The sequence below is a fragment of the Ailuropoda melanoleuca genome, chromosome 8, assembly GCF_002007445.2.
Source record: "Ailuropoda melanoleuca isolate Jingjing chromosome 8, ASM200744v2, whole genome shotgun sequence".
In the NCBI taxonomy this organism is placed as follows: domain Eukaryota; kingdom Metazoa; phylum Chordata; class Mammalia; order Carnivora; family Ursidae; genus Ailuropoda; species Ailuropoda melanoleuca.
Genome location: NC_048225.1, coordinates 24,650,596 through 24,667,786, shown reverse-complemented (window position 1 = coordinate 24,667,786; position 17,191 = coordinate 24,650,596). Strand labels below are relative to the sequence as shown.

Here is a 17,191-nt window from a genome sequence, read left to right as displayed (position 1 = left end):
GTTTACTGCCTGTGTTTTTTTTCTAGGAGTTTTAGGATTTTCAGCCTTACATTAAAAAAATTTTTTTTTTAAGATTTTATTATTTATTTGAGAGAGCGAGCAAACACAAGCGGGGAGGTGAGGGAGGGGGAGAGGGCGAAGCAGACTCCCCGCTGAGTGGGGAGCCCAATGTGGGGCTTCATCCCAGGACTCCGAGATCATGACCTAAGCCAAAGGCAGGCACTTAACTGAGCCATGCAGGCACCCCTACATTTAAGTTTTTAGTGATTTTTTTTTTTTAAGAATTTACTTATTTATTTGATAGAGCAAGGGAGCACAAGCAAGGGGAGCAGCGGAGGGAGAGGGAGAAGCAGGCTCCCCACTGAGCAGGGAGCTTGGATGCAGGGCTAGATCCCAGGATCCTGGGATCATGACCTGAGCCGAAGGCAGAAGCTTAACCAACTGAGCCACCCAGGTGCCCCTTACATTTAAGTTTTTAAACCATTTTGAGTTTATTTTTGTGTATGTTGTAAGAAAGCGGTCCAGTTTAATCTTTTGCATTTAGCTGTCCAGTTTTCCCAGCACAATTTATTGAAGAGACTCTTTCCCCTATTGTATATTCTTGTCTCCTTTGTTGTAAATTGATTGATATATAAGTGTAGGTTTATTTCGGGACTCTGTTCTGTTCTTTTCATCTGTGTGTCTCTTTGTGCTGGTACCATCATGTTCTCATTACTGTAGCTTTGTAGTGTAGTTTGAAATAAAGGAGCATGATCTCTCCAACTTGATTTTCTTTTTTTTTTTTTTCAATTTTTTTCTTTTTTCTTTTTTTTTTTTTTTAGAAATCTTTTTTTTTTTTTTAAGATTTTATTTTTTTATTTGACAGAGAGAGACAGCCAGCGAGAGAGGGAACACAAGCAGGGGGAGTGGGAGAGGAAGAAGCAGGCTTCCCACAGAGGAGCCTGATGTGGGGCTCCATCCCAGAAAGCCGGGATCACGCCCTGAGCCGAAGGCAGACGCTTAACGACTGCGCCACCCAGGCGCCCGTCTCCAACTTGATTTTCTTTCTCAAGATTGCCTTGGCTGTTTGGGGTCTTTTGTGGTTCCATATAAAACACACCGATATTTTTGAAGAGGCCAGGACACTTGAATTCTAAAATGTCCTGCTTTCTGGGCAATTGTTTTCTTGTTTTCTCATGATTGAATTTGGGGGGGTGTTAAACATTTTACCAAGAGCTCTAGATGGGAAATGTTACTTCTTTCCCACCATCACCTCAGGACGCACATGATGTCAGTTTTTCCAGTGTTGATAATGATGCGTATGATCACTTGGTTAAGTGGTTTCTGCCAGACATACTGATTATAATAGTACCTTTTTTCCTTCGGAATTAAGAAGGAAAATGTAGGATGATAATTTGGGACCAGGTGATACAAAAGCCTTTGTTTTACTTAGTGGTTTAACATCATTAATGATCTTTGCCCTGAGTCAGTTATTACATTGGGGATTGCAAAATGGTTTGGGGCCACTACTAAGCCACAGTTTCCTCTCTGTTCCATGGAGAGGAGCAGAGGAGGCCTCTTCTCTCCTTTCTGGGGTGACTTTGCTTTGGCAGGAGGCCCTGAAAGTGTAGCTTGTCTCCTTGAGTTTTGTTAAACTGGACAACACGATAGCTCCAAAAGCCTGGATGGGACAGGCTTATTGCAAAACTTTTATTACCTCCGCTCGATTCAAACCAGCATTCCTTGCTTTGGTGAGTTACTGGTTTAAAGAGGAATTCCCCTGGATACCTGGCTAAGGTTTATTTCCCTGCAGCCAGGGGCCTCAGGCAGGAGTAGGCCATCTCTTTCGATAGAGGCCTGCCTGCTTTTAGTGGGCTTATGACAGGGACCTTGTGTAATGTTTGCACTGTCTGCTGTGCTGGCACGTTTCCCCCCACAGCAGTACGATGGTCTGTTGAGGATGCAAGCAAGGAATGTCAGGGCAGGAATTCCTGCACGTTTCACTCCGACCGCGGTCATATTTCAGTTCTAGTGTGCTGCAGACAGGTGCGTACCATGCTTATTCGTCCTCTTAGCTGTCATTGCATTCCTGTATTCTTTCACCTTTGGTTATCCTTCCTGACTCTGTTTCAGATGTTCACCTTTTCCTTAAGTTCCACATGCTTAGCAAACTCTTGCTTCCTGCTTCATAAAGGATCTTCTGTCATAAACCCGCCACTTCCTACTTCCAACCTACACCCCGGCTCCCTGTATTCATTTCCATTCTGACCTACTTTACTTGTCTCAGAGGAAGAAAGAGTTTGTTTTCTGTTTAAGATTAACCTCTGCTCTTGATCCTTTCATCTCTTAACTCCTCTGGGACCTCTTTTCCTCAGTTAACCATCCCTTCTGTCCTGTGTATTCGCTCTATTTCGCTGTTCACTCCACTTGCTCCACTTCAGCCTATGGATGAGTTCGGGGGTCTCACGCTAAAAAAAAAGTCCTTCACCGTCTGTCCCCTCTCTTGTCCATTATCATTTGCCTTTTTATCTCCAAACTTGTTGAAAGACATCCACAACTGTCCCTTTCAGTCATTCTGCCCCTCGTCCCTTGTGGCTCTTCCCTTATTACCTCGCAGAGAGTGCTCTTACTAATGCCGCCAGTGACCTCTTTTTTCCTTCACCTTTTTTTTACTTTTAAATTTCAGAGCTACGGAAAGGTCATAAGACTTTATAACGGACACCCTTATACAGTTGGCCCTTGAACACTGCAGGTTTGAGGGGTGCCTGCTTCCGACTCAGTCACAAATCCATGTATAACTTTTGACTCCCCCAAAACTTAACTAGTAGCCTCGTATTGACTGGAAGTCTTACTTACAATAGTCGATTAACACATATTTTACATACTGTGTTTTTTATAATGAAGTCAGCTAGATTAAAGCAAATGCTAATAAAATCATAAGGGAAGTACATGTACAGTATGTACTGTAAAAAATCCACATATAAGTTGACCCACATGGTTTAAACTCATGTTGTTCAAGGGTCAGCTGTACTCTTCACCAGGTCCACCAACTATTAACATTAACATTTTGCCACACTCAACTCTGTTACTGTACGTATTATTACTGTCATTTTTTTTGCATTTGAGAGTATTGCAGACATTGCACCCCTACATTTTCCACATTAATCTCTGAAGAATAAGAACATTCTCTCGGGGCGCCTGGGTGGCTCAGTTGGTTAAGCGTCTGCCTTCGGTTCAGGTCGTGATCCCAGGGTACTGGGATCGAGCCCTGTGTTGGGCTCCCTGCTCAGCGGGGAGTCTGCTTCTCCCTCACCCTCTTTGTGCTCTCTCTCTCTAGCTTTTTCTTTATCTCTCTCTTTCAAATAAATAAAATCTTAAAAAAAAAATAAGAATTTTTATTTTCTTACGTAACCACCAATGATAAGTTCAGAGATACTGTAAATACAGAATTCTTCTGTATTTAAATTCCCTATATGAATATAGACTGTAACATAGGCGTGCTGTTATCTTATAGTCCACATTCACATCTCACCAGTTGTTGCAGTGAGCATTTTTCCTGCTCCATGTCTCTTTAGTGAGCATGTAATTTCCAAACCAGCAGATGCTTTTTATTAATTTTTTATTTTTTTTAAAAGATTTATTTATTTGAGAGAGAGTGAAAGCACACGTGGGGGGAGGGGCAGAGGAAGGGGGAGAATCTCAAGCAGACTGCCTGCTAAGTGCAGAGCCCATCGTGGGGCTCAGTCCCACAACCTCGAGATCATGATTTGAGCTGAAATCCAGAGTTGGACACTTAACTGACTGAGCCACCTGGCCGCCCCCAGCAGATGCTTTTTAGTTTTCTACTTGGTCTGTGCACAGCATCTACAGTCTGTTTTATTTTTATTTATTTTTTTATTTTTAGCAAGCTCTACACCCAACATGGGGCTTGAACTCATGACCCTGAGATCAAGAGTCTCATGCTCTACTGACTGAGTTAGCCAAGCACCCCCGTAGAGCCCAGCACCTACTGTCGTGACCACTTTCTTCATCTTGAGACTTTCCTCCACTTTTCATCAGTGACTCTTCCCTGGTCTAGATCTCCTCCCATGTCTTTGACACCTTACCCGCCCTGCAACCCTCTTTCTTTGCTAACCCCTCTTGCACTCATTGTTCCTGTCTGTGTTACTGCCATTGAGGCACCGTTCTTACCTCTGTACTTGCCTGCTTTCACTCAGTGTCTCTTCACTGCTGACTCTTGCCTGGCCTGGCTTGAGCAGCCACCTCCACACTGCTAACAGAGGGAGCTTCTTAAAACGTCACTTCTCAGAATATTTAGCAGTTGCCTTCACTTGAAATAAAATTCACTGCCTACAAGGTTCTGTGTGACCTGGCCCCTGTCCACTTACCCACTTCATCTGGTGTTGCTCTGTCCTTTCCTCATTGATAACTAGCCCAGCACTGGCCAGTAGAATGTTACATGAGCCGGGGCACCTGGGTGGCCCAGTTGGTTAGCGTCTGACTCTTGATTTTGGCTCAGGTTGTGATCTCAGGGTCGGGTCGTAAGATTGAGCCCTGCATTGGCTTTCTGCTCAGCGGGGGGAGTCTGCTTCTCTCCTTCCCTCTCTGCCCTTCTCCCCGCTCTGCTCTCCTTCTCTCAAATAAATAAATCTTAAAAAAGAAAAAAAAAGGAACTAGTAATTACACGAGCTATGTGTTCAAGTTAAAATATTCCAGTAGTTGCGTTAAGAATTATAAAGGTAGTTAATTTTAATAAGATATTTTGATTTATTATAATAAATAATTTCAGTAATATCTTCTTTAATACATACAAAATATTGTTTTAACAGAGGTGCAGCATTTAATGGCTTTCAAAAAGTGGGGGAAACTAAAGACCAAAGGAACGTAATTTCAAAGAAGTGCGGAGGCAAAAAAAGATACTAATTTTTATATATCAAACAGCATCAGTAGCATTCAACTCTGGGCTCTTTTCTTGAAGGTTACATTTCCTATTGACCTGCAGCAGGCAGCACAGATGGTGGGAAAGACCTTGGACTCCGGAGCTGGACTCCCTGGGTTCAAACCTGCTTTCCCCTTGTGCTGTGTGACCTTGGACAAGTTATTTAACTTCTCTATGCCTCAGTTTCTTCATCTGTAAAATGAATGTTAATCTTCATAACATTAAATGAGTTAATATATGCAAGGTCCTTATATGGTGGCAGTTGTCCGGGGCTGTTCTAAGTTAGCATTTGCTGTTATTAGTTACCTTGGATGGTATTAGGGTGGTTGGGGGAAAAAAGAAACAGTGTGTACTTTGACTTCTCATTTTAGCTTTCTAAGATTAGCTTTTCAATCTTTCCTCTCAGTTTTCATCATGGTCTATCTGCTCAAATCTAATATGTCCAAAATGGACTTCTCTTTGAACTTTTTATCTCAGGTGATGATATCAGTTGCTCATGTCCAGTGATCAGGGTACCATGCTCAGTTGACCATCCCATGGCCCCCATCCTGCCCCAGCATCTGAAACTATCAGCTGGTTTAATCTTTCTCCCTCAGAAATATATCTCAAGTCTCTCTACTTCTGTTCATGTAACCACTATTTTACTTACTAGTCAGGTAATATGTGCCAGACATTCTTCAAGGTTCTGGAAATATGGTAATGATCTTACGTTCTCATAGGGAAAAACAGATGATGAACAAGGAAATACTTACGGGCATTAAGTACTTCCAAGAATGAGGAGAGGGTAATGGGACTAGAATGATGGGAAGGAGCCGTTTTAGACATGGTAGTTGGCCAAGGCTCCTCTGATGAGATGATATCAGGACAGGGACTTAATGAGGGTAGGAAGAGCAAGCCGTGAAAATATTGGGTGTTAGTAGGAAGCCTTGAAGGTAGAGGGAACTTTAAGTACAAAGGCCTTGAGAGAGTAGGCTATGTAGCCTACAGCATGGAGGCCAGTGGGGCTGGGGTAGAGTGAGCAAATAGGAGACTGCTGGAAGATGAGGCCAGAGTAAGCCAAGGACAGATCATGAAGGGCCTTTTAGGCCATCTTTCGGACCTAGGCTTTTATTCTGAGGAGGGAAGCTGCCATCCTCTCTCACCTGGACCCCCTGCAGGAGTTTTCCTTCTTTCTCTTTTGCTCCCCGATATGTCCTCCTCCTGCTTTAAACCCATCAAATTATTTCCGTTGCACCTAGGATAAAATCCAGCTCCACCCATGACCTACAGGTTTCTGTGTGGTTGGGACTCTGCCTCGCCTTCCCAGGGCGTCGCACGCTCCCTCAGCTACAGCCTACTCTGCGTTAGTCATACAGACATTTCCTCAAGGTTTAGGACATGCGGAGTCCTTGCTTACTTCAGATCCTGCCTTATATACCACAGGCCGCTCCTCCTGCCTTTTCCCCATTTTTACTTGTTATTTTTAAATTCCCATTGATTTTCCTCCCAATTTTCTGTTTTGAAAATTTTTAAACATACAGAAAAGTTGGGAAATAGTATAACAAACGTCTGTATAACTTTTACCAATATTTATCAGTTGTTAACATTTTGCCATAATTGCTTTAATCAGGCTTCATTTTATGTTTTGTTCTTTAGTGATCCCTTTATTGAATATACCCCTCCTTAATCTTTACAGTTGCTTCACATAAATTTCCTATAGTCCTTAAAAAGAGGATCTGTTTACCTGTTTATTTTCTGCCTCCCACTGGACCGTAGGCTCCATATACACAAAGATTGTCGTTTTTCTCTCCTGTACTGCCTTTCAGTTTGATACAGAGTTTACCACACTTCAAGCACATAGTAAATATTTGTTGACCTATAAATACATATACACGCAGTTGTGCCTCTGTTCTTTTAAGATGGACACTTTAACCCGGAGGTGGTCAAGTACCGGCAGTTGTGCTTCAAGTCCCAGTACAAGCGCTACCTCACGTCCCAGCAGCAGTACTTCCACAGGCTGCTGAAGCAGATCCTGGCCTCCCGGAGCGTAAGTAGTGCTGGGAACGGCACATGAGACGTGGACGTGAACGCACAGATCTCTTGACTTCAACAAGTGGTGCAGGTACCAAATAGCAAAGGTAGCACTAAGAGGAAAGTGTTACCAATGAAGCCATGACACAGTTAGGCTCTGTCATCCTTTCTTACTCATTTTAAGATGTAGCCTGATTTCGGAGATGTGAAAACATGAAAAAAGGTATCTCTTAAAACTGATGAAATACAGCTTCAGTATTTAGCGGGGTCAACAGATGGCTTTGAGATCCATCGTGGGTTGTTAAGGAGAAGCAGGTTGCCTACGGATGATGTGCGAGAGCGCACAGGCCTCCAGCTGTCCTGATGGATGACTGGCGCACCAGGCTTCATGGCCCCGGGATCTGGACCTGTGTGGTAATCTTTGAGACACAGTCGTTGTGGCTCTAAGTGGCTCTTAAGCCCGGCATGGAAATAGTTGGGTGTCCCGTATAATAAGTATTCATTCTTAAGGGAGCAGTTTGCCCATGAGATTTAAGATGTTTTGCCATGTGGTAATCTGTAGAGGCTCTTCTTACTTGGACATATTCTCCTACATGCATCTCTGATCTGTAGGGAGGAATCGAGCTTGTTAAACAGTACAGAGAAGAAAATGTAGACTTGAGGAATGCACCAGAACAAATTCTGGATGGCGGCATGTATCCCCATCTGATCTCTTCCTAGGACCTCCTGGAGATGGCCCGGCGGAGCGGCCCGGCCCTTCCCTTCCGCCAGAAGCACCCTTCACCATCCCGTACCCCTGAGGAGCGGGAGTGGCGGACCCAGCAGCGCTACTTGAAGGTCTTGAGGGAAGTGAAGGAGGAATGTGGTGACACAGACCTGTCATCTGATGAAGAGGGTGAGTGTCTGTGGGCGCTTGGGGTAGCCGGGATGTTGGATTTACACCAGCAGCTTGTTGTTCAGTTGGAGCCAGTGGTAGCCATTTATCTCCCAGGAAAGAAGCTTTCCCAGTTGGCTTTCTCAGGGGGTGGATGATGGGACTCAGAACTCCTGGTCTCTGGGCTCTGAGACATTCCTGTTAGGTGGGGTGTGACTGCATACCTTTTGTACCCTTGATGCTTAAGTGGCATTTGAGTTTAGATGAGACGAGTCCCTGCGTGGCAGGGCTCTCCACAGTAGGCCTGTCTGGTCCTATTGTGCCACTTGAGAGAACTGCTTTTCCCCTTACAGGAGAGTAGTAGTGACTGTTGGCCTGCTGCAATGCGACCCCATCACTCTGTTGAAGTCTCTCTTCCTGGAAGAGCCGTTTAAATGACCTAAGTGTGCTCCAGTTCGTCTGGAGGAGGGTCAGAAAGGAATGGTGGAACCCTGGCCTCCATGTTGTTGGCTTAACCTTGTTGAACCCAAATGGCCACTTACCCAATCTCCCCTATTGGAGTCCACAGCCACGTTGGATTTACAAGAAAAATTTTCTTTTGAAGATCTCAGCTCATGGCTTCCGAGCTCTCCAGCGCGTTCTCCTAGCCCTGCGGTGCCCCTGAGGGTGGTGCCCACGCTTTCAACCACGGATATGAAAACCGCAGGTGAGAACTGAGTGATGCTGCGGATGTTTGGGAGATCGGGATGTAGATCTGAGCACTCCCTTACAGGGAGGTGGGCGCTGCATTCTTACCTGCCAGGGACTCGAAGCAGTGTTCCTCAGGAGTAGGAGATGGGGAGAAGTTTCTGTACGATTCCACTTTTTTACAAGTAGGTAGGCCTGCCTTTCTTCCTTCCTTCGTTTTGAAGCTCTTCCTTAGGAGCTGATCAGCTGGTATTTTGGGCTAAAGAAAGTAGATTCTTAGAATAGCAGTATTTAGGGACAGTTCAGTAATAGAACAGGAGAGGTAATCAGAGCCATAGCAGTTTCTTAGAAAGTTTGTGAAATTAGAGAAGAACTTTTAATCGGAATAGGAATTGAAGACGGTTAAGAATTTTTGAGGTGTTTTAGGAGCAGCTAACTAACTGACGTCATTGTTACTAACCGATGTGGAGAAAAGCTGGAGAGTTGATCCTGTGACTATTTCAAGACTATGTGTGCTTGTAGTGCTTGGGAATCAGAAGGGAGAGTCAGAGAAACATGTGACTTTTGAGTATCACAAGTGACCAAAAGACTTGAATTGGAGCATCGTGTTAGTGAATGACCTAGTCCATGTGGTTTGGTTCATTTTCTCTCAGATAAAATAGAACTGGGGGACAGTGACCTGAAGATAATGTTAAAGAAGCACCATGAGAAGCGGAAACATCAACCAGTAAGACTGGGTGGGCTGGTCATAGTGGTTTTCAGTCTCATATCTTTGGTTTGGTTTTTGGGAGATGAAGGTAGTCACCTTTCATTTATGCTTCCTTTTCTACCATTGTTGGGGGACAGGAGCCACCGTAGCGGCTAGTTAACACCAGAGCACCTTAATAGGTGCTTAACATAGTGTCTGATTTAATCTTTACAGCAAGACTGGTACATGGATCATTATTTACCTGTGTTCAGAGAGGTTGAGCTTGTCCTTGGCCTGGCTATAGCTACGAAGTCAGGACTCAGATCCTGTGCTCTTCCCACTTTTTACTCTCTGTTACTCTGTGGAATCAAGGTAATGCCAGTGCAGCCAAGCCAGAGAGCAGAGAGCAGGAAGAAAAGGCAGGTGGTGAGGTAGGAAGCATCCCACACTAGAAATCAGCAAATGCCTTACCTTCTCTGAACCCCATTTTCACACTATAAAATATAGTGATACTTCACAAGATTGTTTGAAGAGCACTAAGATAAGGAATGCAAAAGAGCTTTATAAACTACATGCCGTATAATAGAAAGGTTGGAAGTGGGTTCTTTGCCCCGTTATGAAGGGGAGTAGTTTTTATCTCCATATGTTTTTAATTCAACATGATTTTTTCAAGTGCACCCAACATCTGATTGTATCTAGGTAAATTGGCAAAATCATGAACAGTTTTAGCTTCTTTTTGGGGCCTCTATAACAAATCTCTGAATATCACATCCAGGATCATCCGGACCTTTTGACAGGGGACCTGACTCTCAATGACATCATGACTCGAGTAAATGCTGGCAGGAAGGGCTCACTAGCAGGTAAATGGTGTTCTCTATAGGTGGTCATCATCTGACTGTTGTGTTACGTTACGTGACCCTATCTGTGTGTGGCAAAAATAAATGAGACCACGGCTTCCTTCTTGCTGAGAACCTTTGTTTAGCTATTGCCTCTTACGGATTTATAGGTGGAAAATGAATATAAAATCAATACAACAGATCTTTGGCTCCTTAATAGGTGTTAAAATTAACCTGTAATAGGTGTTAAAATTAATCTTTGGCTCCTTAATAGGTGTTAAAATTAACCTGTAAGATCTCTCACTGGGTTTGGTAGGGGGAAAAGAAAAGATTAAAAAAACAACAACAACAAAAAGAAAAAAGAGCTAAATGTCTTATTACTTAAGATTTTTCTTTCTTTTACTGGTGGGTGTTCGGAAAATAACATGCAGATGAGACCCTCACTTCCTGTTGTAGAAAATGAAGTTCTGTGATTTGTGTTGCCTTTTCTTCCTAGCCCTATATGACTTGGCTGTCCTTAAAAAAAAGGTTAAGGAAAAAGAGGAGAGGAAGAAGAAGAAAATAAAACTGATCAAATCAGAGGCAGAGGACTTGGCTGAACCCTTGAGCAGTGCTGACGGGATCCCACCTCTCTCCCAGGCCCCTTCTCCGCTGGCTATACCTGCTGTCAAGGAGGAGTAAGTGAGCAACAGAGATTCCTGCTCGAGGGTGAAAGGTTAACCTGGGGTGTAGCCAGCACTGGTGTGTGGAAGGAGCCCATGCATGTTGAATCTGCGGGACTAGAGTCCCCGGGGACCTGCTCGCGACCGTGTATGGTGTAGTCCTTTATTGAACTTCTGTATGACTGTTAGAGGGTTTGGAGGGCCTAAACCATCTGGGGATGTATTCTTGGTCTCTTCGATTGTTCCTACATATTTTTTCCTTCATTAGGCCTCTTGAAGACCTCAAGCCTTGCCTTGGAATCAATGAAATATCTTCCAGTTTCTTCTCTCTTCTATTAGAGATCTTGCTGCTAGAGGGGCAGGCTAGCCTTCCTATGGTAAGAGTTTTGGAAAAGTCAGATGTACATCAGAGTTTTCAAATTGTAGAACACTTTAACAGTCTACAGCTGGAGAAGAATTCTGGGTTCCTCTCAGAGCTCTGCAGCTGACTTGCTTTGTGACTTGGCGTTACACCCTAGCTTGCTCTGGCGCATCTGCGGGATTGCTGGTGTGGGATAGAACTCTGACTGGCCTCTGCCTTTTCCTTTCCCTTAGCTGGAGGAACGGGTTTTGGATTGGCAGTCCTCTCCAGCCAGCTCCCTCAATAGCTGGTTCTCTGCGGCCCCCAACTGGGCAGAATTAGTGTTACCAGCCCTGCAATATCTTGCTGGGGAAAGTCGTGGTAAGGTACTTTTTCCTTAGGGTCACATATCCCCCCCACCTTTATTTAATTCATTTTCCTGGTAAACTGCAGCATTCCTGGTTAAATCCCTTATGGTTTCACCTAATGCTGTGCCTTGGGGGTCTGTCCTGATCCACTATGAAACATTCAAAAGTTCACTCGGAGCCCAGGGATCGCAATTATTCGGAGTTTTCGCACTTTTTCCGACCTGTGCAGCTTGTTAATGTGATCCCATTTCTTGCAGCCATACCTTCCAGTTTCTCTCCGTTTGTTGAATTCAAAGAGAAAACCCAGCAGTGGAAATTGCTTGGTGAGTAATTCATACTGCCCACTCGTCGCGGTGGATTTTCATCCTCCCACATCCCCCGCTCAGCTGCTTTTGCTTTCTAGTCAGTACCGCCCAGTAGGATGTTGAGAACAGCCATATTAAGCCTTATTTTGCTCAGTAAAAGAATCCTTCGTGACCCCTTTGGTATCTCAGGGTCTAAGTTTCACCCGTCCACTGGATTTTGGCTCCCCCAAGCTGGGGCGGGACAGCCCTTCTAAGACAATGCACTTTGGTGCCGGCTGGATTTAAATCCGTAGGGGTATTTTGGGACCCATAGTCGTAGTAATTGTGCCTGTGCTTTTAGATTAACCCGTAATAGTGTAATTATTTTTCATTCCTAACAGTAGGCTTTATTATTGAGGATAACATGCAACAGGATATCAGACAGCCCTGAATACACTATTTCCAAGGAGCAGGATACTTTTTTTTTTTTTTTTAAATCTATGAAGTCCTCTTACTAAGTTTTAGTATCTTGCACCTGAAGCAGTTCGGTGACTGTTACCAATGATGGTGATAAGAGGAAAACTCCATGTTGATTTCCTACTGAAATTTACTAACCTTTCTCTTTACCGCCTTGAGTGGTCTGTGAAGGGAGAGATGGAGAGACGGTTGTGAAGACAGTAGATTCATTTATTCCTTATAATGTTTATTTGGCTTTTAGGTATCAGGCCTTGTGTTAGGTGCTGGAGTCATATTCATTCACACGAAATAACATACACATTCTGTAAGGGGAAAGTACCGGAAAGGATGGAAGTTGATGATGAGGTGTCGGTGTATTCTGCAGAGTCGGGAGGACCTTCCTGAGGAAGGAACATTTCAGCAGAGATGCTAATGGTGACTAGGAAGGAGCGAGGCGACTGAGGGGAAGAGCATTCCATGTGGAGGAAGCAGTATGGGTCAGCGATGCTGGGGGAGATTCGATTTGAAAAGTTCACACGGGCCTGCTTAGAGATGATGATAATCTGGACCCGAGGAGAGAGAATGGACAGATTTGAGAAAGTTGCAGGTGGTAAAAGCCATAGGACTGGGCTATGACTGGCTGTGGGGAGTAAAGGGAGAGTGCTGTCAAGCATCACTTCTGCTAGATCTGTGCCTCATGGTGAGGATGCCATTCATTGTAGGCAGCTGTGGGGGACATCACGCCTCAGGGGGAAGGTGGAGATCTTGAGTTTAGTTTTGGACATGCTGAGTGTGAGCTGCCTTCGAGGTATTTAAGTGTCGATGTTGAGTAGGCAGTAGGGCGTGTGGGTTTAGAATCCAGATGGGAGAGTTACGGTGCAGGGAGTTGTTGGCATATCTACAGTAATCAGCGCCAAAGGCGTGAAGTGAGGAGAAGTGAGGGCCTTAGACTAAGCCTTGAGAAGCTCCAAGGCAGAGCAGGCTGAGTAGGAGAGTGTAGACAGAAGTGACTACAGACCTGGGAGGAAACCATGAAGTAGCTGAATCTTGGAAGCCAAGGAAGGACACAGTCAGGAAGTGGGGAGTGGTCATTAGCCTTGATCATCCTAAAACGTTCAGTAAGATAAAGCCCATGGACTTGAGGTCATGGAAGAACAGGTGAATTTCCTTAAGAGTGATTCCTTATCAGGATGACGGGCATCAAGGACAGCTGGGATCTGAAGGCAACCTACGATTGCTGACCGTGTCGCTCTTTCTGACTCTGTCAGGCTGGTTGCTCGAAGTCAGCCTGGAGGGGGACTTACATCCGGGGTGGCAGACCTTACAGGACCAGATAATATGGGTTTTAAGCTTGTGGACCAGATAAGACAGGTGGCCAGTTTGCTGACCCGTAATTAATGTACCCCTTGGAAATCGGCAGATGCTACCAGTCAGGGCTCCCTCCCCTGTAGCAAGTTAAACATTGACCTTCATACCTCTGGTTAAAGAGACTGTGAATGTAAACATCTTTCTAGAGGTTTGATAGTAAGGGGTTGATAGATAGGAGGGGTTGATAGTAAGGGGAACTTGTGGCCAAGAGAGGTGTTTTTTTCAATGAGAGAAATTCTAAGTCAGCCTAAGTGTTGATGTAAAGAGTACAGTGGAGAGAAAGAGATTGAACATACAGGGGAGAAGGGAGAATTCACCATGATGGAAACCCCTGAGAAGAGGGGAAGGGATTGGGGGTGCCTGGGTGGCGCAGTCGTTAAGCGTCTGCCTTCGGCTCAGGGCTTGATCCCGGCGTTGTGGGATCGAGCCCCACATCAGGCTCCTCTGCTAGGAGCCTGCTTCTTCCTTTCCCACTCCCCCTGCTTGTGTTCCCTCTTTCACTGGCTGTCTCTCTCTGTCAAGTAAATAAATAAAATCTTAAAAAAAAAAAAAAAAGAGGGGAAGGGATTGGCCATGGTTGGCAGGAGGTAGCCCTGTTCTCACTGGGAGGGGGGGGGATGTGGTGGGCACCCAGGAGTAGGCTGGTGGGTTGTATTTTTCAAATTCCCAGGTGAGGATTCTGTGGATATAGCCGGGGCTGAGGGACACTGGGTTAGGCATGTGGAGGATGGAGTAGTTTGAGGTAATGACAGAGTCCAGCGGTGACTGAAGGAGTGAGTGGCTGGGGTGGGGTGGAGGGAGAAGGTCATGAGGACAGAACCAAGGAGCTTGGATATTGGCCATGCTCTGTGTCTGGTCGTGCCAGTTGCCCAGTGTGGTGGTAGGAAGTGGACTGGTAAGGGGCCAGGTGAGCCAGTGCTCCGTGAGAAATGACTAGGTGAGTAGCTGTGAGAAGCAGGGGACAGGGTGGAACAGGTGGATGGATGATGGTAAGAGTCTTAGGGACCAGACCTTTGCTTTATTTCGATTTTCCAGAAGAGGTGGCATTCATGATGGGGTGGAAGGAGGAACTCTGCTCTGAAGGACGTGGCTGTGAGAGAATAGGTAGCCAGTATACCCCAAGGTAGAAGGACTGCAGAGAAGCAGACTTTGCACCAAATAAAGATGTGGAGGGAGTGCTGTGAGAAGAGGATTAGGCTGTAGGGAAATGGACTATGAAGGAGCAATTCTAGAAGGTAGAGGAGTAGAGAAATCTTCCCAGGATAAGAAAGTTCAGCACTTTCCAGGGATGGTGGGACTGTGCCTGACTAGGGAGAGCACATAAGAGTCTTCAGAAGTGTCATCTCAGCTGCCTTGGAGAAGGGTAGGCCCTGGGGGGCTGCATTCTTCCCATAAGCAGACCCAAGTGCTGGTGGTCTCTGTGGCTTCTAGTCTGGGCAGGAGACATAGGGACTGTCATGTGATGGGTGCTTCCATAGGAGCCCAAAGTAATAGGGGAGGAGGGCACAGAGGGAGGTGCTCATCTCTCTAGGCAGGTCAAGGGGGTCACACTTTTCTCCTGCCTGAGGGCCTTCTTATTACTGTGCCAGTCGGTAGAATGCCTCTGTTGCACCACAGTGAGAAGAAGCCTTTTCTGAGCCCCCCAAGGATAGGAAAACTTCCCTAGGGTAAGCTTCCATGAAATCCTTTGTGATACCTACCACTTTGAGATTTTATTAATGTGTATTCCTTTCTCACTTGACTATAAACTCCATGAGAACAGAGACTGAATTTGCTGAATAACCCTGCCTAGCATGCAGTGCTTGGCACACGGTGGCTGCTCAGCGAATACCTGCAGAAGCAGTGATTTACTCGGGAAACAGCCAGAAGTGTTGGTCCCGGCAGACAGTGAATGGAAGGCGATACAGGCTGAGGGGATAGTATGTGTAAAGGACCATTGCTCTGTAGGTCCTGATGATGGGTTCTCTCTCTGGCATAGATATAGCAAGTAAGGAGAAAGTGGGATTCTGAGTATACCTTAGATTGTTTTATTATTATTATTACTATTGTTAGTATTTGCCTTTTTGTTCTCCTGATAGGCCAGTCCCAAGATAATGAAAAGGAATTAGCTGCACTCTTCCAGCTGTGGCTAGAAACCAAAGACCAGGCTTTCTGTAAGGTATGTTTTTACAGAATGAATAACCAGATTTTTCTTATTGGATTTCCAGAGTCCTTAAATTAGCCAAAATTCTTTAGTCTATTTACCTGTTAATGTTTTCTTTTTCTCCAGCAAGAAAATGAAGACAGCTCAGATGCCACAACACCTGTTCCTCGGGTGTGAGTATAATACTTGAATGTGGGTAGTGGTCCGTGAAATTATAGTTTAAGGTACTGCTGTGGTTCTGCTGACCGTTCTTAGTATGTGAGAGTTGTAGTGAACTTTAGAGTTCTAGGTGTCCCCTGATTCTCTCCTCCTTTAACATACCTGCGAAGGGGAACACACTTCCATCCGTTGCAAATAGTAGGATTTCCTTTTTCTAAATGACTGCATACTATTCTGTCTTATGGATTATTATATACCACATTTTCTTTGCCTGTTCATCCACTGATGGGCAGTTAGGTGGTTTCTGTGTTGCAGCTATTGTAAAGTAATGCTGCAGTGAACATAAAGGTGCGTGTATCTTTTCAAGATAGTGATTTATTTCATTTCCTTCCTGGAAGTACTTCCTTCCAGAAGTAGGATTGCTGAATCACGATAGTTCTAATTTTTTTTATCTCATTTTTTGAGGAGTGTCCATATGCTTGAAGCAATTTCCATTCCTACCAGCAGTACACAGTGGTTGTCTTTTCTCTGCATCCTTCCTAAAGCTTGTTATTTCTTAAGTTTTTGGTAATAGCTATTCTAACACATGTGAGATGAGGTCTTGTGGTTTTGCTGTATGATTTGCAAATATTTCCTCCCATTTGGTAGGTTGCTTTTTCATTTTGTTTTTTCCTTTGCTGTGCAGGAGATTTTGTTTGGAATGGTCTCACTTGTTTATTTTTACTTTTTATTGTTTGTGTTTTTGTGTCATGTCTTAAAAAACTGTTACTTAGACCAGTGTCTAGGAGCCTCTTTCATATGTTTTCTTCTAGGAGTTTTTACAGTTTTAGGTGTTATGTTTAAGTCTTTAATCCACTTTGAGTTAATTTTTGTGAGTGGTGTAGGATAGAGGTCCAAATTCATTCTTTGCCATGTGGATATCCAGTTTTCCCAACACCATTTATTGAAGTGACTATCCTTTCCTTATTGAGTATTCTTGGCTCCATTGTCAAATATGGACCATATACACGATGGTTTATTTCTGATCTTTTGATTCTGTTCCATTGGCCCATGTGTCTGTTTTTATGCCAGTGCTATACTATTTTGACTATTACAACTTTGTAATAAAGTTTAAATCAAATGTGGTGCTTCCCAGGATTGCAGTGGCTATTTGCGGTTGTTGGTGATTCCATATAACTTTTAGGGTGGTTTTTCCCTTTCTGTAAAAAAATGGTGTTGGGCTTTTGATAGAGATTACATTGAATTTATAAGTGATTTGAGGTAATTGGGCTTTTTTTTTTTTTTAAGATTGATTGATTTAGAGAAGAGCAGTGGGAGGGGGAGAGGAAGAGAAAGTCCCAAGCAGATACCCTGCTGAGTGCAGAGCCCGACGCAGAGCTCTGTCTCGTGATCCTGAGA

At 44.4% G+C, this 17,191-nt stretch overlaps 1 protein-coding gene across 3 annotated transcripts in view; it reads left to right on the top strand.

Moving 5' to 3' along the window:
- NFRKB (nuclear factor related to kappaB binding protein) overlaps positions 1-17,191 on the top strand; it is a 40,854-nt gene that overhangs the window by 7,466 nt on the left and 16,197 nt on the right. For 2 of the 3 annotated variants that reach the window (XM_034666078.1, XM_034666077.1), the window contains 11 exons: positions 6,817-6,944; positions 7,649-7,823; positions 8,371-8,508; positions 9,143-9,216; positions 9,953-10,037; positions 10,510-10,690; positions 10,944-11,052; positions 11,270-11,396; positions 11,641-11,706; positions 15,570-15,649; positions 15,761-15,807. In XM_034666078.1, coding sequence (XP_034521969.1) covers positions 6,817-6,944; positions 7,649-7,823; positions 8,371-8,508; positions 9,143-9,216; positions 9,953-10,037; positions 10,510-10,690; positions 10,944-11,052; positions 11,270-11,396; positions 11,641-11,706; positions 15,570-15,649; positions 15,761-15,807 — 1,210 coding nt within the window. The remainder of the gene's footprint in view (positions 1-6,816; positions 6,945-7,648; positions 7,824-8,370; positions 8,509-9,142; positions 9,217-9,952; positions 10,038-10,509; positions 10,691-10,943; positions 11,053-11,269; positions 11,397-11,640; positions 11,707-15,569; positions 15,650-15,760; positions 15,808-17,191) is intronic. The other variant, XM_034666079.1, reaches the window with a different exon arrangement.